The 22996-nt window shown below is 40.9% G+C and overlaps 4 protein-coding genes across 4 annotated transcripts; 2 read left to right on the forward strand and 2 right to left on the reverse strand.

Annotated features, from left to right (window-relative positions):
• Positions 1-725: 725 nt before the first annotated feature.
• Positions 726-5999, reverse strand: LOC129587084 (catalase HPII-like). The gene is made up of 8 exons (XM_055480672.1): positions 5666-5999; positions 4730-5142; positions 3678-3772; positions 3312-3567; positions 2852-3062; positions 2411-2601; positions 1504-1936; positions 726-1364 (listed from the first exon to the last, which is right to left on the reverse strand). The coding sequence occupies exons 1-8, from the start codon at positions 5790-5792 to the stop codon at positions 955-957; spliced, it is 2136 nt and encodes a 711-aa protein (XP_055336647.1). The 5' UTR covers positions 5793-5999; the 3' UTR covers positions 726-954.
• An 8009-nt stretch (positions 6000-14008) lies between these two features.
• LOC129587016 (uncharacterized) lies at positions 14009-15026 on the reverse strand. Its single transcript, XM_055480592.1, has 4 exons — positions 14866-15026; positions 14596-14759; positions 14249-14507; positions 14009-14166 (listed from the first exon to the last, which is right to left on the reverse strand). Exons 1-4 carry the CDS (start codon positions 15017-15019, stop codon positions 14009-14011), a joined length of 735 nt encoding a protein of 244 aa, XP_055336567.1. The 5' UTR covers positions 15020-15026.
• A 2471-nt stretch (positions 15027-17497) lies between these two features.
• Positions 17498-18769, forward strand: LOC129587018 (uncharacterized). Its single transcript, XM_055480593.1, has 5 exons — positions 17498-17735; positions 17810-17941; positions 18051-18185; positions 18509-18571; positions 18657-18769. The coding sequence occupies exons 1-5, from the start codon at positions 17498-17500 to the stop codon at positions 18767-18769; spliced, it is 681 nt and encodes a 226-aa protein (XP_055336568.1).
• A 2032-nt stretch (positions 18770-20801) lies between these two features.
• LOC129587021 (uncharacterized) lies at positions 20802-22837 on the forward strand. The gene is made up of 3 exons (XM_055480597.1): positions 20802-20918; positions 20994-21134; positions 21239-22837. The coding sequence occupies exons 1-3, from the start codon at positions 20802-20804 to the stop codon at positions 22835-22837; spliced, it is 1857 nt and encodes a 618-aa protein (XP_055336572.1).
• Positions 22838-22996: the final 159 nt, after the last annotated feature.

The raw sequence follows: 22996 nt of genomic DNA on the forward strand, positions 1-22996 counted from the left end.
CAGCGCACAATCCTGAAAGAAAAATTAAAAAGCATTTCTTTTGCCTGATACTGTGTATTATTCTGCATTTTTCAAGACTATGCATAAAAATTTAATGGAGGAATGAACAAAGTTATGAATTTTCAAAGATTTACGTTAAAACAGCCTGTGGCATACCACTGCTTGTTACGTTGTCGCTCGACAACCGGAGGGTCCACAAATGGTGCAATGCCAGTAAAATCAGCAATAAAATTGCTTAAAACGCCACTGCTGCACAATAACATAGCATTGCACTCGCCCGACACAAGGCGTCGCCGATAGACTCGAAATACTGGGGCAGTGGACAGTTTCTGGAGCAAAGAGACACCGAGGGGGTCCTCATGAAGAGTTTAAGAAATACAAAGTAGCTGCACAGTTATCATCACTGAACGCCTTCCGGCCTCATATTGGCAAATGTCACCGTCAAAAGATGGCAGAAGCAGGAAAACACATCTTACGGTGTTTGCTGTTTAGTGCGCCGTGCACTTCAAATCTGTCTTTTCATGCAACCAGTCTTCCCGAATGGCTCATGTTATTTGTGAAGAAACAACAAGCTTATGGTCTGTGGGGCTTCGGGTATTTTTGATCTCCAGCTCTTTGTGTTTAATCAGATATTATTTATTCACCATATTATTGGCGGAGTGTCTATGCTGTGCATTCGTCCAGGATCATTTTTGTCGTGCGACCAGCCGTGACCCTTTCCAAGATTAAATGTTCAACATGTTTTAATTTTACATCTTCCCAATTAGATACGTCGCAAAATTAGAATCCAAGCAATTAAAACAAGCGGTATTTATCATGTAACCAACAACACCGAAGAAAGAACAAACAATTAATTAATCGAAAAGGCCAAAACCAGCATAATTAACCCCTTAAAAAAGAAATCCACTAATCAAACTGATTCAAGCATAATAACGGCAACATATTTTACGAATTTTAAACAGCAAACTTTTCGGTTCCTTTACGGTTGTAGAAACGATGCTGTGCAACAGCCTGGATAAACTGGCCGACCACCGGCTCGGTGACTGTCTGCCCGTTTTCGATGATGACACCAACCGGGACTTCCTGGCCGGTTTTGACGACGCCAATCTGATTCAAGAAGTTAATGGCGTCTCCCGATGCACCGATCGGCTTGTAGTGGACAAAGGCCTGCGTCACATAGTGCACAGCCTTTCCGCAAGCCAGCAGCGTCTGAATGCTGCCGGCACCGCCTGGAATGTACACCGCATCAAACAGCACCGACGGCGAGCCGGTAATCGTGGCGTCCACTTTGATGGCCTCTTTAACATTGGTTCCATTCAGGTTACCCATATGTGGCGCAATAACCTTGGCCACTCCTCCAGCAGCTGAAAAACAGTCAGGCTGTATTTTTTTAGGCTTCTAAACACGCGCAAAGCATTCAGGAAATAATCTTTCAAAATCAGAAATTCACAACTAAAATAACTATGGTGGAAAAATTAATCGAAATTCCTCGTCCAATTTTACCTGCCACTGCCGCCTTGATGGCCAGCACGGTCGTGCCATCTACACCATCAGCAGCCAAGATAGCCACCTGACGGCTCTTGAAACTAGTGGGCTGATTCAGCTGGCTGAGAGCGGGTGATGCAGCCACCGCTTTGGGATAATCCGGGCGGTATTTGGGCGGCAACTGCGTAATGCCCAAATTGGTAGCCACGCGCTGCGCCAGCACGGCGTCCACGCACTGCAAAATGGCCACCACACCTTCCCGAATATCCTCCCGAACTTTGGCGAGTTCGAAGGAGAAAGCTTCGACAATGTGATCCTGTTCCGGTGGGGACATGCTCTTCCAGAACATGGTAGCCTGTGAGAAGTGGTCAGCGAAAGATTCGCTACGCTGACGAATCTTCGCGCCATCCATACGCTGGGCGTAGCTTGAGAAGCCAACACCTGGTCCACCCTAGTAAAACAATAGCGTGTCACGATAAATTTATTCCAACTTTCTATTGCCAATATCCAAGACAAATGGCACCCACGGCTTTTACTATCGACATTCGACATATCTGTATTACTGGAACTAGAATGAGCACGACACTGAAGAAAAAGTTTTGTACTCATTACAGTACTACAACACACCTGCATATTTCGTAAGTTAAGTATCAAACGAAGATCTAGCTGCATAACTACGGACTGAAAATATCATTTCAAAGTACTGAATGCAGAATAAAATGCATCAATCCGGTGTCATATTTTATTATTAGGTACGTACAAAACAAAGTCACTTAAACCTACCGCCCAAATTTTCAACCACCGGCAAGCAGAAAAACCTTCGTTTAGCCTTATATTTCCTCGTTATGTAAAGTTCAAAGTTCAAATCTAGCGCTTATTGAGAAAGCAAAAATACAGAATACATGAAAAGTGCCGAATGTCTTACTTCTCGCGGCAATCCTTTATTCAATCCGTTTTTATCGTAATTAGTTTTTCCAACATGAATGGTCTGACGGTGCATTCCATCGCGCTGGTTGTTGTGTTTAAATGGGCAAATGGGGCGATTGATGGGAATTTCGTGGAAATTCGCACCACCCAGACGGCTGATTTGTGTATCCAGATAAGAAAACAGACGACCTAGACAACAAACACGACAAACCGGTTATCTATGCCGTGCACGAGACCAGTTCAAACCGCTTCAGACGCTACCAAAGCATGTTGGTAACGTGATGCTAGCTTCTCAGAAGTCAAAATCAGAAACTGTCATAGTACTTTACTTCGAAGAAATACGTATGTATTCGGAATCCACAATAATTTTCGGAAAAATTTTCGGAAAAGGTTTATTGTCACAGACTGGCACAACATTAAATTTTGATCTTCGACATACCTTGCATCAGCAAATCATTGGTGAAATCAATTCCCGGCACAATATGAGAGACGCAGAAAGCAACCTGCTCAGTCTCGCAGAAGAAATTATCCGGATTGCGATTCAAAACCATGCGTCCGACACGTTGCACTGGGACCAACTCTTCTGGAATAAGCTTTGTAGGATCCAACAAGTCAAAGTCGAATTTGCGCTCATCAGCTTCTTCAACAACCTACAATAAACAGCAAAGAAATTCTGAAAAATAATCAGTAACCTTAGATGCTACGTTCAACACACAAAAGTTTCTTGTTCCAACAATAATTTATTAACCTTGCGGCCCTGCCTAACTAACTGCTGAAAACTTGTTAAATAAGTGTAAATTTTACAACAGCGAAGGATATTCAGAAATGAACTAATCGACAAAACATATTTACAATTGCCGAAAGCCAGAAACAAGGCGAAAAATTTACTGAAACCGTACCTGGATGCCCAATTCCCATTCAGGATAGTGTCCTGCTTCGATGCTTTCCCACAATTCCCGGCGGTTGAAATCCGGATCGGCACCGGTGATTTTGGTGGCCTCATCCCATACCAGTGAGTGCACACCCAACACTGGCTTCCAGTGGAATTTGACAAAACGGGAAACGCCTTCCTCGTTAACCAAACGGAAAGTGTGCACACCAAATCCTTCCATGGTAGAGTACGAGCGAGGAATACCGCGATCGGACATCAGCCACCTGCAATCCAATACGAAACAAAAAAGATAAATCAAAGTACGGATAGGTATGTGATTTTCCCATCTTATAAATTCAATATCCAGTTTATAACAAGGTTCAACATATCCTACATGATGGTATGCAAAGTTTCCGTTTGCTGGGTGACAAAATCCCACAGATTATCATGGGCGGAAGCAGCTTGGGGAATTTCCCAGTGAGGCTCCGGCTATCGATGAAACGAGAATGTTAGTTTTTGGCACCAGTCACATATCACTCTCACTGCCACATCTCTCTGTAGTCTGTACTGCACAATAACTTTAAATATCTTTCACATACTCATCTATCTTGTTTCTCTCACATAAGCTTTATTAAATGCAGACCAAATTACATTCAGCACAAAGCTGTTTATTTCATTCAAACGTAAAGCAATATTACGAAATGCTACTATACAGCAACAATAAATGCACTACTAATACCTGAATTTGTCAAATTACGAACAAAATAAATCAGCCAATAAAGCGAACAGATCCAATCTACTTCGAAATGTCCAAAAACAGTAGCGATTTCATACTTCATTAAATGTGCCAAAATAAAATTAAAGATATCGATACGGTAATTTAACTCAACAGCCGGCGTACTGCAAAATGGTAAGACTACATTTTTTCGTTTTGTTATTCCAGGAGCAAATTTAAGTTTTATGAGTGCAAAATTACCAAGTGTCAGTAGCGAGTTAACTATGTACACACTACACAGTACTGTAACAGCAGCAATAGTAGTATCCCATCAACAACAGACAGTTAGAATACTGCACTAATCGCTTTCTTCAATGTCAATTTTTGAAACCATCATCTCATATTTACGAGCAATGCAACGGTGATGAATCCATTTCTAAACTTCGAAAGAAAGTTAAATTACCGAACCGGCAAGAATTCTGCAGTCAGTAGTCACTAATGATTTATGATTAAAGTTTGCAGAAAGTAGACAGACGACATGATTACATTCCTTCCAGCAATTTTACATCCTTAACCAAGATAAACACCGGCTGCACCGGTATGCATTACCGGCACACTCATCAGCGGCTCATCATTCACATACACCGCACATACTCTCTCCGCTGCCATAATACACGTCGTAGTCCGGGGAACTCCCCAGTTAGCCACATCCTCAAGGTCAAACCACTCACCTTGACCGCGTGCACAAAATCCGGGAACTTCATGGCGTCCTGCACGAAGAAGACGGGGAAATTGTTGCCCACCAGATCGAAATTGCCCTCTTCGGTGTAGAATTTGGTGGCAAAGCCGCGGACATCCCGGGGTGTATCCATGGAGCCCTTGCTGCCGCCCACGGTGGAGAAGCGCACAAACACCGGCGTCTGCACGCTGGGATCCTGCAGGAATTTCGCCTTGGTCAGATGGGTTAACGGCTTGAAGACTTCGAAGTAGCCATGGGCACCGGCACCGCGGGCATGCACCACGCGCTCGGGAATGCGCTCGTGATCGAAGTGGGTGATCTTCTCGCGCATGATGAAGTCCTCCAGGAGGGTCGGTCCACGGGGGCCGGCATGGAGGGAGTTCTGGTTGTCAGAAATGGGAACACCTGCATTTTAAATACAATAAAATAAAAAATACCAAAAATAAAAGGCAAAAAATAATTTAACAAATAAAAACAGAAATTTTATGGTAAAAAGACAAATATATACAGACAATTCGATTTTCACTACAGCTGTACTATTTAGATAGAAACAAAAGACAGATAATATTTCACAAAAGTGTAATAATAAAATTTAAAACCATATATATGTGAAACAGATATTAATTTAAAAAAGTAAAAATAACAATTTACCAGGCAAAAAGCAGATTTATACCGATTTAATTATATTTTACAACTTGCAGTAGTTTTGTATTCAGATAAAAATCACTACAGGTAATATTTACAATAATGCCACAGTAAAGTTCAAGGTCATGAAAACAAAGATAAAGCCAAAACAGCTGTGCTGCTGTGGCTGCATGGAGCAACAATCTGGGAGGTTACAAAATTGGGACAATTCCTCTCGGCACTGATACTTCGTAAACTCAGCCTAATAATAATATTTTATCGACAAAAGCCATAATTTGCATACCCTGGTTGGTGGTAAGGATGGTTTTCTGTCCCTTTTCATCGGTCTTTTCCCGGAACTGCTCCAACTTCTTGATCTTCTCGTTGGAAGGCGCGGATTTGCCGAACATAGCTTCTGCAATGGACGCCATCTTCTGTACTGTAACTGGTTATGGGCTTGCAGCGGAAATTGTGGAAGCACGGCACAGAATGTACACTAAACTAAACGACTCGTTCTACTGTGAAAGGTAGAAAATAAAGTTACTGCCGGAGTCTGGAAATGGATTGCTTCGAGTGAGATGAGTAAGTTTACTGCAACCCCTCGATTGGAAGAAAATCAAAATTAAAAACCAGTTGGCAAAGGCGAGGCAAATGTTTGCAGTTTGCACTGGAGGCTGGGCCTAACGAATGCCGTACGAGTGCAATGCTATGTTATTGTGCAGCAGTGGCGTTTTAAGCAATTTTATTGCTGATTTTACTGGCATTGCACCATTTGTGGACCCTCCGGTTGTCGAGCGACAACGTAACAGAAGCACGCGTGCGGTGGCCCATGCCACAGGCTGTTTTAACGTAAATCTTTGAAAATTCATAACTTTGTTCACTCCTGCATTAAATTTTTATGTATAGTCTTAAAAAATGCAGAATAATACACAGTATTAGGCAAAATAAATGTTTTCTGTTTCTTCTTTAGGGTAATGCAGTATGAGCCCCTGCGGTTAACATAGCCGCCTATGGGAAATCCTTCATAGGCGGCTATGCTAGCCGCGCAGGCTAACAGCGCACAATCCTGAAAGAAAAATTAAAAAAGCATTTCTTTTGCCTGATACTGTGTATTATTCTGCATTTTTCAAGACTATGCATAAAAATTTAATGGAGGAATGAACAAAGTTATGAATTTTCAAAGATTTACGTTAAAACAGCCTGTGGCATGGGCCACCGCACGCGTGCTTCTGTTACGTTGTCGCTCGACAACCGGAGGGTCCACAAATGGTGCAATGCCAGTAAAATCAGCAATAAAATTGCTTAAAACGCCACTGCTGCACAATAACATAGCATTGCACTCGCCGTACTCGTATACAAGCCAGACCGACTACATACTGCGTAATGCATAATCGATAACTTTCTTTTATCAGTGTTTGTATTCACAGGCGGCTGCCCGGGTGGCTGCAACTTCGCATTTGTGCGCTGAAATTTAAACTGAAAAAGCCCTTAATCGTTCATGGAAATTCGAAATAATTAGCAAAACAAAATTAAGTAAATTAAAAAAGCGTTTAGTTCGGTTTACGATGCCAGTTAATGGTGCTCAAAACGAAGTACCATTACCACGTTGAATTTATACCAACACATCACATTTTTACTGTTTCAAAAGTTGCCAAAATCTGGTGGTGTATTTCATATTTGTACAGTATGGGATTGCAGATTGCTCATGCGAGAAGATTCGGGTGGAAAAAAACTGGAAGAAAGAGGGGCACATCCTCAGCCGAAATTAAAGGGCACATACACTGCACAACAGTACAATAGCACCAATGCGCTTTCTGACAAAAATTTTTGGAAAGAATTTAGAAAACAGAATTGAGAGTTATGTAAATGTTCCAAACCGCAGATGGTTGTATCGCGGAACATAATAATTATGTTCCGCTTTACCGAGTCAAGTATGTATGATTTTATTTAAAAATTACGAGTAGGTTTATAATTATAAACCTACTCGTAATTTTTAAATAAAATCATACATACTTGACTCGGTAAAGCGGAACATAATTATTATGTTCCGCGATACAACCATCTGCGGTTTGGAACATTTACATAACTCTCAATTCTGTTTTCTAAATTCTTTCCAAAAATTTTTGTCAGAAAGCGCATTGGTGCTATTGTACTGTTGTGCAGTGTATGTGCCCTTTAATTTCGGCTGAGGATGTGCCCCTCTTTCTTCCAGTTTTTTTCCACCCGAATCTTCTCGCATGAGCAATCTGCAATCCCATACTGTACAAATATGAAATACACCACCAGATTTTGGCAACTTTTGAAACAGTAAAAATGTGATGTGTTGGTATAAATTCAACGTGGTAATGGTACTTCGTTTTGAGCACCATTAACTGGCATCGTAAACCGAACTAAACGCTTTTTTAATTTACTTAATTTTGTTTTGCTAATTATTTCGAATTTCCATGAACGATTAAGGGCTTTTTCAGTTTAAATTTCAGCGCACAAATGCGAAGTTGCAGCCACCCGGGCAGCCGCCTGTGAATACAAACACTGATAAAAGAAAGTTATCGATTATGCATTACGCAGTATGTAGTCGGTCTGGCTTGTATACGAGTACGGCGAGTGCAATGCTATGTTATTGTGCAGCAGTGGCGTTTTAAGCAATTTTATTGCTGATTTTACTGGCATTGCACCATTTGTGGACCCTCCGGTTGTCGAGCGACAACGTAACAGAAGCATGCGTGCGGTGGCCCATGCCACAGGCTGTTTTAACGTAAATCTTTGAAAATTCATAACTTTGTTCACTCCTGCATTAAATTTTTATGTATAGTCTTAAAAAATGCAGAATAATACACAGTATTAGGCAAAATAAATGTTTTCTGTTTCTTCTTTAGGGTAATGCAGTATGAGCCCCTGCGGTTAACATAGCCGCCTATGGGAAATCCTTCATAGGCGGCTATGCTAGCCGCGCAGGCTAACAGCGCACAATCCTGAAAGAAAAATTAAAAAGCATTTCTTTTGCCTGATACTGTGTATTATTCTGCATTTTTCAAGACTATGCATAAAAATTTAATGGAGGAATGAACAAAGTTATGAATTTTCAAAGATTTACGTTAAAACAGCCTGTGGCATGGGCCACCGCACGCATGCTTCTGTTACGTTGTCGCTCGACAACCGGAGGGTCCACAAATGGTGCAATGCCAGTAAAATCAGCAATAAAATTGCTTAAAACGCCACTGCTGCACAATAACATAGCATTGCACTCGCCGTACTCGTATACAAGCCAGACCGACTACATACTGCGTAATGCATAATCGATAACTTTCTTTTATCAGTGTTTGTATTCACAGGCGGCTGCCCGGGTGGCTGCAACTTCGCATTTGTGCGCTGAAATTTAAACTGAAAAAGCCCTTAATCGTTCATGGAAATTCGAAATAATTAGCAAAACAAAATTAAGTAAATTAAAAAAGCGTTTAGTTCGGTTTACGATGCCAGTTAATGGTGCTCAAAACGAAGTACCATTACCACGTTGAATTTATACCAACACATCACATTTTTACTGTTTCAAAAGTTGCCAAAATCTGGTGGTGTATTTCATATTTGTACAGTATGGGATTGCAGATTGCTCATGCGAGAAGATTCGGGTGGAAAAAACTGGAAGAAAGAGGGGCACATCCTCAGCCGAAATTAAAGGGCACATACACTGCACAACAGTACAATAGCACCAATGCGCTTTCTGACAAAAATTTTTGGAAAGAATTTAGAAAACAGAATTGAGAGTTATGTAAATGTTCCAAACCGCAGATGGTTGTATCGCGGAACATAATAATTATGTTCCGCTTTACCGAGTCAAGTATGTATGATTTTATTTAAAAATTACGAGTAGGTTTATAATTATAAACCTACTCGTAATTTTTAAATAAAATCATACTTGACTCGGTAAAGCAAATTATCATATTATTATTACATTTTATAAATTAGTCTTTAATAGGTTCTGTACCATTTTGGCATTTTGGAAGCGACGTTGACGCTGCAAAAAATCTAGCGCTCAAGAAATGTGTTCGATTTTTTATGGGTCCATATGCGCACCGAAACAGATACCTGCAAAGAGCCCGATTATAAATTGCAATTCGAAGTTGAAAACTGAATTTCATTCTTTTTTATTACATGTTTTTATGATATCGCATGGTTTGTAGATTGAAGAACGGTTCAAATTAATCAAAGACCCACCTACGTTGAGTAATACCTGGCAATCATTTCCGTTGTGCTGACAGAGGTCACCAGTTACTACACCGAGACTTGCGATATGCAGAAATATGAGGCAAAGAACTACTCGTACACCATATTATGGTTGTACTGATAAGTGAGGATAGACAGTCCTACCACAAATCATTCAAACTCATTGATAAACCTGTATTAAATCCTCAGTAGAAAAGCGCTGTCGTTTGAGTCGGCATAATTATGATAAAAGTAATTTTCTTAAATATTGAAATTTTGCAGTTAAGAGCATTAGAACAACAATTGAACAACTGCCTGTGTAATAAAGCATGAGATGAGCATCGCGAACGGTGTTAGCTTTAAAACAACAACAAACCGTCAGCAACAGTATTGCGGTACGTAGCATTCATCTACAAATGCATTTTGTTAATGCTCTCAATGCTTTAATACTACTCTGCATTGTGTGCTGTGTCCCTTTATTATTAACAGCTACAGGGCATGTATTCCGCTTTTTCTTATTTAACCTTAAAGACCTTGCAAATATGGAACGTTATACCCCAGTTATTCACAAATAGGACAAAGAGCGTCTGTGATCAATAATAAGCATTACCTTGAGAAATTTGTTTCCGATAAAACTAAAACAGTGGTTTGTATATAATTATAGATATTTTGAAATTTGAATACTGCCAAGTTTGTACAATACAATTACAAGCACTGCACACAAATTTATTCCCATACTCACCACCAGCACAAATCTGAAACTACTGACCGTAATTAAACTTCACCTGTTCGCATTGCCCCCAACGCATTTAACCTCCTAAAGCGATAAAGACAATACAAGCTTGATAGAAAATAAATAAAAAATACAACTGTTTTTTGCGTTGTGCCCTTGCTCTGTAAGCAGGAAAATACTGTATCTGTACGAGCATTTTTTATTTTGTTTTAAAGGAAACAACTTTTTTTTTCAGAATATCTACGTATTCATATCCGAACAGTCTCGTCCAGATACAGTACATACTTTGTACTCATATCTATATTATAGTATAAATTATTGTTGTACGAGTACTGTATACCGGTTGCAGAATGCAGATATGCTAATGCGTGTTAAGAACTATTTTCTCAGGACTGACACTTGTGAGAAAATCGCCAAGTCAGTACCTGGTAAAATCTCTTCTCTTCCATTATGTTACTTAGTGGCCGCAGTACGGGATCTACGAGATCGTAGATCATCTTACTGCTTTAGATAACGTACGTAGGTGTGTTAATGTTGTTCGGATGCAGGCTTGTTTTGTAAACTTTCACTCAGAATAATGCTGTCTAGTTATTTGTTTACTTTGACATGTATTTATTTGCGCCGAAAATGCATGATGCACGAGGATCATGTTCTAACTGGTCCAGATCTTACCTCTTGGTAGGTATACGATCGCGAATACATGCTGGAATATGTGTATATCGCGAAACCACCACGTTTGTTGGGCTATCAAAAACAAACTTTTACTACTTTAACGGTGTGCATCGATGCAAGTCTTTTCATAACAAAAAGACTGACCGTGCTTACCTAAACATATATTTTGTAGTAAGTGTATAAAACAGCTTCTTTATGATCTTGCAGCCATTTTCTTGTGTCGGTCGGTATTTTGTAAACGGAACATCGGTTCCTTTCAACGCTACCCCAGCAATAATACTTCCCGGGCCGAGAGATGCGTCAGTTCTTTACTGTGCCGGCGCGCGAAATACTACACAACAACCACCGAAAACTGTTCGGGGCTTGACACGCACGCAACTTCCGTGCCAAAAATGATTAGGGAATTGGGGCTGGCTCATCAGACGTTACTTAATCCTCCAATATCCCTCATTTGCCCAATCTGATTACACTGCTGGATGACCTAATGGGGCCATTGTCTTAAGGGAATACAGTGGCCAGTGTAGCACAGTGGCTCAGCACAGATTATGCCTGTAGATCTCTTTGTGGACGCAATTTGCGCTGTCGCATACAATACAAACACACGCGCACAATGAAGCGTGGAGGGTGGATTCAAAGTGGACGCGATGCATTTGTATACTCTGTTGGTGTCGTACACATCCTGTTTAACTAAGGAATAATTGAAATGACAACTTCGTTCAGCCGATCACTGACATGGGACAAAAGTTTTGGATCAAGATTCGTATTGGATCATTGAGATGTTGTACGCCTTCCTCCATGATGAAAAAACAACTGAATGCACTTTTTCCGTTCTTAAAAAGTCTGTCTAGCAGACTGAAGACGGAATAGCTGCACTCTCGATTGTATACAGTTTGACCTTTAAATAACAATAATCCGGTATGTACATATGACCCTTGAATTGTATAGTTTGTAAATTTTTTGCAAGCCTTACTTTGCAAACTTTATTTCATGATTTGATTAACTTAATGAATATTAAAAAATGCGAATTCGGAGTTCGTACTATGGTATCAGAGAGCGTTGGAAAATTATTAAAAAAATAGACCTGGAATATATCGGTGCTGTTATGTATTACAATAAATGTGTGTCGTTGATATCACATAAATTAGTAAGCAATAGCAACACAGCTTTGTTGTGTCGAATTCGCTAATTATTGGCAGTGTACACATGTACGCCTGTATACTGAGACAACTGCCGGCGTATATGTCGTCAATCTGCCGCCGCACACCCTGCGCATGGTGTTTCCGCGGGATTAACCGAGTCGGCGGAGGGTCTTGGGGGCCAACTTTAATCCCGTTAATATAACACAAAGTTAATCCCCGGCGATAGACAGTGTCGCAACAAATAAACTGTACTTTAAACAAACAAGTGCCTGTCGCTTTCTGGGTGCATCCTGGATGTATAGATAGCGCTACGCTATCTAGGTGCTCTATGCCTTATTTAACGACATAATTACTACTGCTAGCTGTGTTACTTACCTTGTGTATACACTGGCACAAACACACGAGAGTTGCATGAATCTCTGCTGTTATTGATTTTAATTTACGGAAAATTATTACATGGAAATTCAAATCGCCCAACTACCTATATATACTATACGCATCGTAAATGACCTCGATCAAGCACAATGGCAGCATCTGATATTCTTCCAAAAGCAATGCTTAGTTTGCTTACCAATAGGCAACAACAAAAAAGCGATGGTTGATCAGCCAAAACCTTATCTTTTACTTATTGTTAATTTTATTATGTATCGAAACCAGTGTTTAGCTATACGTCAGCGGGAAGTGGCATTAAAGCATAATCTACCATCTTGCACCTACACATGTGGTCCTAAAGGTAAGTGCTAAGGAGCAATGAATGCTATAAACTTTTGTTTTTAAACTTTTGTTATAAACTTTTGCTTTAGAAATACGAAAATACGAGAAATAGTCAGATATACCTATACTTGTCCTAAAGGTAAGTGCTAAGGAACAATGAGTGCTACAAACTTTTGTTTTTTTTACGTTATGGTCTGACGTAAAAAAATTAGAATTTTGTAATTTCTTACGGTTAAAGCTTAGAAAATGGTGACACCATAGTCCACCGTGTTTAATTTAGTCATTAATGTCTGGATAAAATTTTGTTAGTTTATTACCTGGAGTGCAAAATTTTCTTGCACTGCAAATTTTTGCAGAAACACCTTTCCAATCACGTAACGTGCGTGCGGTTGATTTTGTCCCAGTGATAACGTATTAGATAGACCAGATTTAATAACATTTATGGCACCACAGGTAATTGTAAACGTATTGTGGAGAAACGTTAAATTGATTAATGCGCTAACACTAAACGAAATATATCCTCAAGTTTAGAGATGTTGATGTAGCAGAGATGCCGCATATATGTAATCAACATATTCCATTGTAGTTGCAGCACAATGCTACGGTTGTTTTGTCTGGAAAAGCTTGAAATTGTTTTTTACCTTTAATAAAGTTATTTTGTTTGTTTTCAATTAAATGCCTTCGTTAGTTCAAAAAGCATACGAATATTCACTTGTCAGTTAAAACTTAGTGCATGAATTGGGGCATCCGTTATTTCGTTTTTTGTTGGTTGATTGAGAAACTGAACATCTTCTTTAGTAGTATGTCTGATGAGATACAGTAGCCATTGGCTAGCTATAGGAGGTATGACGCTGAAGAAAGCGTCAAAGGTCACCAGCGGAGATGTGAGAATAGCAGCCACTTTTTGGCTGTGGACCGGGGTGGTAAAAGAAGACCCAGGGTATAATAATATGTACTGTATACTGGATGTGCTGTATGTACTGTATATGTACTGTATACTGTATAAGATGTACTGTACAGTCACTGGGCAACGTACATTGGTGAACGCAAGGACCGTTTGTTGTGGTTTTTGCGATCGCAACGTAACAGAAAAAATGAAATAGAGCCAGGAAAAATTCCTTTCATAATAGTCAAACTATTTTAAGAAAGACCATATTACTTATGATCATATGAATAACTAAGAAAACAATTACGGGCGCTTGTACAAAAGGGCGTAATACTCAGGGACATACGAAACTCGACCGCCATCATATTTTAGTTTGTAAAACGTCTGATTTTCAAACGATTTCACGCTATTCAATACCACCGCAGGTGTCGTGGAGGGCCATCCAATCATCGCAGCGTATTCTGTAGGCAAATTACAGTATGTCACGATATGTGCTAGGATACTCGTAAAATAAAAAATAAAACTCGGAGGAAAAAACTGTACCTTCGTAACGCCCAACTTCCCAGCTGGTCTTATAACAGCCAAGCCCCGCTTGGGCTACAAAAAGTGTGCACAACCTTTTCGGTTCATCGACTGCATGGGACCCTTCTGCTTGCTTGATGGCGTGGTACCAGGTCATGAAGTCGTTGACCGCCAAGTCAATACAGCTTCTATCGCAGATCTTGAAAATGCAGAAATTCAGAACAATGCGAGAAACGATGTTCAAACAAATTAGACCACACGCATTTTCGAGGGTCACCACCTGCAAAAATTGTAAAACAATGAAAAACTAGGGAGAGAGAAAAACATCGACGCTAACACGGTGCTCTAAATTAGCTTGAAAGTCTTACTGTTGTTTGAATATTCGTTTTGTTGATCTTAAATGGCTTCTCCCATGACTTAATTTGATCATAATACTTTTCGTTGTCACCCTGATACAGTTTCATCAGCTGATTTAAGAACTGTTTCCAGTTCTCCACGAAGTCATTTCCGACGCTGTCATAGTGATAAGCAACTAAAAAAAAAGGTTTTCTCATATTTCGGTCGCTTCAAGTATACGTTTTCATAGTTCGGTTAATTGGTGTAAAATTTTTTGAGAAACAAAAAATACCACTGTTTACCATTTTTGTGGACCACTGCTAACGTTTGGTGGGCAACCTCGTCCGTTGATTGGCAGAACGGGATGATAACTAAGTCCGCTTTAACAATCTTTCGAAATGCCTGTTCGTCAGATAATGTCGGCATACCAATCAACAAACCCAGTCTGTCTCGCATGGCTACCCACGCCTTGAGGCTTTTTATCATATCAACACCAAAACAAACAACGCGGTTTTCGTTACCGGTTCCACGGATGACACTGAGTATGATCGTGTCTACGTGACCAGAAAAATAATCAGGTAAAACTGGCTGGTAGCAGTTAATGAGCATGTGACAGATGTCTCGATCGGCTGCACGCTCGCGCTTGTTTGAATACTTTTGAAACACTTTTCAATAGAGAATTTGACATTTTCACAAAGGTCATTTACGGAATATAGATGGTCGAAACATTCAATGGGAGACATGAACGTTTTCGAGCATTTTGTGTTAGACAATAACGAATTGCTGTAGCATTTGAACATTTTTAGTTACAGATTGCGAGATTTTTCAGAAATAATATTAATTGTCCTAAAAATACGTATTTATGGTTGTTGCCTTATTGTTACAACAGTTAGTTGCATGGTAACCGTGAGGATGGTCTTACAAACACTGAGAGCTATTCCTGTTGTGGTTTTTTGTTGAAGGACCTGTTTATGTATGTAGCATACAACATATCGGGCTAGATCTCGTTAGTTTTATACATACTAGCATCTGTACCAGGAGTTTGAAATAAATTAATGAACTCAGCTTCTGTTCGTCCAATTTTACGGCTTCAAAATAAAACTTTAATTTTATTTTTACAGCAAAATGCTACGCAGAACCTCATTCTGTAATTTTATTCAGGAAAAAAATGCACCCTGATAAATTGTTTGTCCCTTACTGCACCCGTGGTTTTCTAACCACCTTCCGCCAGGCAATTACTGCTACAGCTGAACACAGCATATATATGTATATACGAGTATCACCAACTAGGAAACGTATATGAGTACACGTTTACAGACCGGAAAGCAGCAGTCTCCATTTTTTTGCCACTGATACTCTAGATTCACTCTAATAAACGCCAAAAAAGTACATTTATCCAAAACGGCGTATTCAATAATCGCGTAGAAAATCAAAAAAAATGCGTAATGGAAAGTTTTTCCTGATATTATATCTGGTCCATATACGTGAATATTTCTGATAGTAAAACACCGATGTCTGAGAAATTTGTTTGCATTTTTAAAAGGTACTAAAGATAACACAACAAAAAACAAAAAACTTAACAGTTATTCAAAGATGCGGACGCGCTCTCAGCGTAGTGGCTTTGCACGGTATATGGCATGCTCTGGTGGTAGGCCGCCCTTCTGTGATGATGGTACGCATATTCGGTAATGAGATCTATGAAAATACGTGCTTGTTCTTAACTGCATGGTATAAAAACACAGGAAAAATTACAATTAGTATTACTCACCACGCAGGTTGAGGACTCCGGTAAGCCGCATCTCCGTGGGACCGTTCAAAATCCTGGCTGTTAATCGTTGAAGGTTTAATAGCTGGGACTCCATCTGATGGTGATGGGTCCCGACCACTGCCGTTGAGTAATACGGTTGTGGTTGTTGAGAGAAGTACGTCGTCGTGTTCTCTGGCGGCGGCGACTCGGGCGAGTCAAACAGGGCCGGGGATACGTTGGGGGTGGACAGGGTGAAGCTAAAAGGCGCTGGCGACTCAGAGGCGGATAGCACCGGCGACAGGTTCGGCGAGGGCGGGGTCGTACCCGGAGGCGACGGGCTGGAGATGGTGGAGTACGAATCCATCACCTCGACCACCCGAGCCGCAGTCCGCGGAGACCGTTGCACAACCAATTCGTTCGCTGGTACGGACCGGGCCCAAAAAGGCGCTTCCCAATACGGCGGTGGGGATATGGGTCCAAAGATCGCGGGCTCATTGCGGACAAGGGAAACAGCGGCACCAAGGTGCTGGCCCGTGGTGACTGCGGAGAGCGGCGGGTCGACAGGAAGTTTGACGCCACGGAGATGGCTCCGTTAGGACTCGCCGTGCGGGTGACTGGTGTCGGACGAACCAGGGACTGAAACATTTGGACGAACTGAGGAGTCACGTGCAGGTTGGGGAATATACAGTGGAGGGTAATTGTTGTGCACTGGGAATGACGGCACCTGATATACCAGCCTCGCGGTAGGGGAAGGTGGAAGGAGCTCCCTCTGTGGTACGCAGTACGGTGATGGGGGCGGTGTCGCGTCGTATGGCGAGCGTATGGACGGCGAAAAGGCGGTGTGTTGTGGTTGTCCATAGCAAGGACAGCTGCCACACCGCAAAACGCTAGCAATACTATTGTAGACATCATTTAATGAGAAAATTTTACTGCTTTAGAGAAAACAAATGAACTGGAATTTGCATCCACGGTTGGATCCTTATATATCAACAGGATTTGTCCAGAGGTAATCGGTTTCGATTACCTCGCACTAGAGGTAATCGTTTTTGATTACCTGGTGCATAGCAACATTGTATACAGGTAAACAAAAACGATTACCTCTAATGGAAAGCAAAAAATCGGGGATCCTATAAAAGGTCATCGCACTCGTATCATTTTCGTGATCTTTGCTTCGAAAATATGTAACAATGGATGATCTTTTAGAAGAGCTTTTCACATCCCTTGACAACACAGTAAACAACCCACAACCATTCACCGATTGGTTAGAGGAATTACGCCGCCAGGTTGGCGAAGAATGTACTGCTTCTACAGCAGATGTTGTACCGTCCGCCCGTTTAACTCCAGATGCTGGAGATCCTGACACCGACTATCGTTGGCTGGACGAATGGTGCCAGGAAGTGAATGAAGCAAACCGTCAGGAACTTGGTAAGGGTTTTATGGAGCAATAAGCTAACAAAGAATTATCTCAATTTTATTTTAATTTTAATAAAACTCTGCAGAACGTACAGCTTCTACAGCAGTTGTTGTACCGTCCGCCACTTTAAATGGGGATGCTGAAGAACCTGACACCGACTATCGTTGGCTGGACGAATGGTGTAAGGAAGTCAATGGGGCAAACCTTCAGGAATTAGGTAAGGGCTTGTCGGAGCAATAAAATAATAAATAATTATCTTCAGGAATTTTTATTTTAATTTTAACGTATTTTTTTAAATATACAATATTCTTTTTTAATTCTTTCAGTTGATTTCTCTACTACTAATTGCGACATTTTGGGAACGTACAACGCCACGAACGATGGGTTTTTGGCGGCGGCAGGAAGCAACGATACTGAGTTTTTTCAGCAGGACGTCAGCGTTTTGGAATCCATGCATGAACGTAAGATTTGTTATCGTTAATGCTAGAATTAGAAATGGTTAAATCTGTACAAAATAATTAACATTTTGAAATAAAAACAAAATAAAACAAAATTAAGAAAAAATTTTATTTACAAAAAAAAATATTTAAAAAAATTGATGGAAGAAATTTTCAAAAAACCAGGATTTAAAAAAAATGGTTAAATATTCACGAAAATATTTAGAAAATATTGAAATAAAGAAAAGAAAAGAAAATTTAAGATAATTAATTTAATTTAAAAAAATGCAAAAGAAAGATATTACATGCTAAAATGGTGCAATATGAATATTTTTGTAATTTTATAGTGGAACCCATGGTTCTGGATGAACCACTCGCTGGGAGCAGCGCGCAGGAAATCTGGCCTACGAGTAAGTATAATGAAATAATAGCACCGATTTCTGAATATTTATGGAGTTGTTTCTCAGGTACTGAGGCAGTGTGCTACAACTTTAGCACACCGCCGACCATCACTATCGTCGACCAAGGGACTGCCCCAGGAACTGGGTAGCCGAAGCGGTCGCCATGGCTTTCCTACAACCACCAACACCTGTGTGGAAGCGCACTAATCAGAAAATTGCCACCCACATTCTAATACCTCCCACGCTGCGCAATGTGCCTTGGGATGTGAGGGCGAAGAACCTTTGATGTTTTTTGAGGGGACATGGATCCGGCCGGTTGGTTTAGCCATGCGATGCTGATTTTCCTCACAAAGCGTAGCATCCTGGAAATCAGCCGCGGAGAATTGCAGATACTGCTGAAGTACCTCTTCAACGGAGGTTGGCATAAGGATGCGTTAAACTCGGTTAAAAGCTCTAACAGCAAAGAGGTCCTGTCACACCCGTATCGGCGCTTCAGCCGCACCTTGCTGGCCTGGTACAGGGACTTTGCGGCTGGTATGCAGTGTGAGAAGAAGTCGCGAACGGCGCACCTGACGTTGACCCGAATTAGTCACTTTAATTCTTACGAAGGTTGTGTTAATATAAACTTGGCTGCTGTTGAATCATTACTAAAGCAGCGGGAAAAACTCGCTGTTCTAGTGCCAGAAAATATAGAAGTTCCTGAGATGATTTAGAATTTCTAACGACGATGTTTTCATCGATTTTAATAAAATCTGGAAACAAAAATCTGCTAGAGTCGGTAAATTATTCTCGCATAACCTGCATTCGTCCGAGCTCACAGTATTATTCGCATTAGAGGTAATCAAATTGGATTACCAAGATAATCGCTTTTGATTACCTGTGTTAGAACTACGCAATCTAGTGGCACAAAAGGTAATCGGTTTGGATTACCTCCACTCGTACAAGATGTAATCGTATCAGATTACCCATATTACACACGTCGAAGTATAAAGAAGCTCTCGCGCCGCTTGGAAGGCGTAGTTTTTTCAGTTTTCTATCGGTTTTATCAAAATTTTGACATTATGGATGGTGTAGAAAGCGAGGCTCCATATGCTGTGGAGGACTTTATTCACGTTGAACGCACCGGTGAGAAATTTTCTAAGAAATACAGATTGCATTTCAAGTGTTTTTCGGTGAAAGTGTCCGAGCTGGAGAGGTTGCCCTTTTCTGATGTGCCTCTAGTTATAACACAGATTTTAGAGAATATACTAGACACTCTGTTGGAGGGTGTCGGACCGAGCGAAATGGTCAGGATGCGAATGGATTCGAAGTGTTTGAATCGACCGATTTGGACACCGCCCATTCAACGTTCGCAGCTGACTGTCGCCAGGTGGATGGCGGAGGTCGCACGTGTATTAAACTCGTACGAAGAGTTTGTTATTGACGAATCCTTTGAAATCTCTCTTCAGTATACAGATATCCCTAAAGGAACGTGTAATCGTGAAGTTCCCGCCTTACTACGGAGACGTTTGCAAAAAATGAGATCGGTGGTGGTGATCAAGAATTCTGACCAGATTTGCCTTGCGCGCGCTTTGGTTATTGGATTGGAAAGGCTTATGCGGATCAAAACTTGAATCTGTATCGGAAGTTGCTGCGAGGAAAGAAACTGCAAACAAAAGAAGCTCAGTGTCTTGTTCACCGAGCGGGGTTTACTGAACAAGAATTTAATCTTCGGCATCTGCATAAATTTCAAGAAATTCTACATCAGTATCAGATTATTGTCGTCAGTGTGGACCATGCGAATTTGATTGTCTTCAAAGGACCCGCACAAAAGAAAAGAATTATTCTGCTGCATCACGACCGGCATTTTGACCTGCTAAACTCACTACCAGCATTTTTTCAGAAAAGATACTGGTGCTACTCCTGCGACAAAGGATATTCTAATCGAGAAAATCATCGTTGTTCTTTCATTTGCAAGGCTTGCCTTCAACCATCATGTCCATCGGAATCAAGTACAATGATTCACTGCAACGACTGCAACCGAGACTTTTTTGGACAGGACTGCTACACACACCATAAGAAAGCAGCTACAAGGGAGAAACCTAATCAGAAAAGCCTTTGCAGCACGGTGTATGTTTGCAAGAAGTGCCTGCGGATAGTCTCGCTGAAACGCAGAAAACCCGGAAACACTCACCAGTGTGGCGAAATATTTTGCAAAACCTGCCAGATTCACGCTCTGCCGCAGTCACACCAGTGCTACATGCAACCACACAAGGTTAATGCTGATGAACTGGAAATGAATGAGAATGCAGATTTTCTGTACTTTGATTTCGAAACTTATGTTCAGGAGGACGGAACTCTGATACCAAATCTAGCGGTACGTCATTAATGTTGCTGTTTTTTTTTTCTATAAAACAAATTTAAATAATTTTTCTTTATTATTTGATTCTAGGTGGTACAGGATGACAACGGCAGCGAGTGGGTCTTCCCTGAAGAAGATGTTCCTCTCAGCGGTGATGTCACAAACGAGTTGTGCACATTTTTGTTTAGTGAAAGACACCGGGACCATTTCATTATAGCGCATAATTTCAAGGTAAGAAATTGTTCATTGTATTTTTTTAATTGTATTTATTGTATTTTTTATTTTTTATTGTATCTTTTTTATTGTTTTTTTTCTAAATCACTTTTTTTTTGTAGTCTTTTGATGGATACTTCATTCTCAATTGGCTGCTGAAAAATGGTGTCGTTCCGAAAGTTATTCTAAACGGTGGGAAAATACTACAGCTCGACGTGCCTCAGCTCAACATCCGGTTCCGAGACAGCATCAATTATAATCCCCAAAGCTTAGCAAAGTGGCCAGCAACGTTTGGCTTACCAGAAATTAGCAAAGGAACGTTCCCGCACCGGTTTAACCGGAAAGAAAACTGGGACCAAGTGGTTCCCTTCCCGACAATGGAAGAGTACGGGTACCAAGGTATGAATAGCAAAGCAAAGGAGTCCTTCCAACGATGGTACGAAAAAGAAAAACAGGAAAAGAATAACTTATTCGATTTTCGCAAGGAATTTGTTGAATACTGCAAGATGGACGTCACGGTTCTCCGCTTATGCTGCCAACAATTTCGAAAGCTTTTTCAAGAGATAAGTCAAGGTCTGTGCCCGTTTGTGTCTTCCTTAACTATTGCCGGTCTATGCAATCGATACTGGCGATCTTTCATGTTGAAACCTGAACAAATTGGATTACTGCCACATGGACTGAACGCTCGCAATCGCCACCAATCGGTTAAGGCCAAGAAATGGTTATCGTGGGTCGAAGAAGATACGAACCGTTCTGTGCAGTCCGTAATCAACAGTTCCGAGTACAGGGTGGGACCCTACTATGTTGATGGTTACAGTCAAGATATCAACATGGTGTACGAATTCTACGGCTGCCGGTTTCACGGTTGTCCAAAGTGTGTGGCGCCGACAACGATGCATCCGTTCCGGAACCTCCCAATGTCCGATATTTACAAAGAAACTATGGACCGTGAAGATTACATACGAAGCCAAGGATATAGTGTCACCTGCATCTGGGAGCACGACTTTGACGAAGAGCTAAAGTCTAATCCTGAAATGAGAGCATTTGTTTCGCGATTGCACTTTGGCGAGCGCTTGGACCCGCGCGATGCTTTTTACGGAGGAAGAACCAACGCTGTTAAGCTCTTTCATCAAGTAGCTGCAGACGAGCAGATTTGCTACTTCGACGTCAATAGCGAGTATCCATTCGTCAACAAGAACAGGCGCTATCCAGTTGGACATCCCACCATAATTACAAAGAATTTCCAGGATATACGTTCTTATTTCGGTGTTGTTTCGTGTGAAGTTTTACCACCTGGAGATCTTCAATATCCTGTTCTACCCTATCGTTCTTGTGGTAAGCTGACCTTTCCGTTGTGCCGCACGTGTATGGAAAAACATTTGAACAACAAGTGTCAGCATGCTGACTGTGAACGTACTATTACCGGCACCTGGTGCACGCCAGAGATTCAAAAAGCTTTGGACAATGGCTACAGTATCGTAAGGATTTTTGAAGTTTGGCACTTTGACAAGCACGAAGATCGGTTGTTTGAAAACTACATTAATCAGTTCCTCAAACTAAAGACTGAAGCCAGCGGTTGGCCAGCAGAAGTTCAAAGCGAGACAGAAAAGCGCAAATACATCCAGGACTTTAAGGACCATGAAAACATCGACTTGGAGTACGACAAAGTTAATCCGAATCCTGGTTTAAGAGCGTTAGCCAAGTTATGTTTGAACAGGTAACTTCTGCACAGACGTGATTATTTTCGTTTGTTAAAATTACGACAATTGGTTGTAATTTTATAATCAATAATTTAATTATTTTTTTCATCTTAGTTTTTGGGGCCGTCTTGGAATGCAGGACAATAAATTGAACACAATGTATATCAGCGAACCGGAGAA

This window comes from Paramacrobiotus metropolitanus, unplaced genomic scaffold (assembly GCF_019649055.1).
Source record: "Paramacrobiotus metropolitanus isolate TYO unplaced genomic scaffold, Prichtersi_v1.0 Parri_scaffold0000023, whole genome shotgun sequence".
NCBI lineage: Eukaryota > Metazoa > Tardigrada > Eutardigrada > Parachela > Macrobiotidae > Paramacrobiotus > Paramacrobiotus metropolitanus.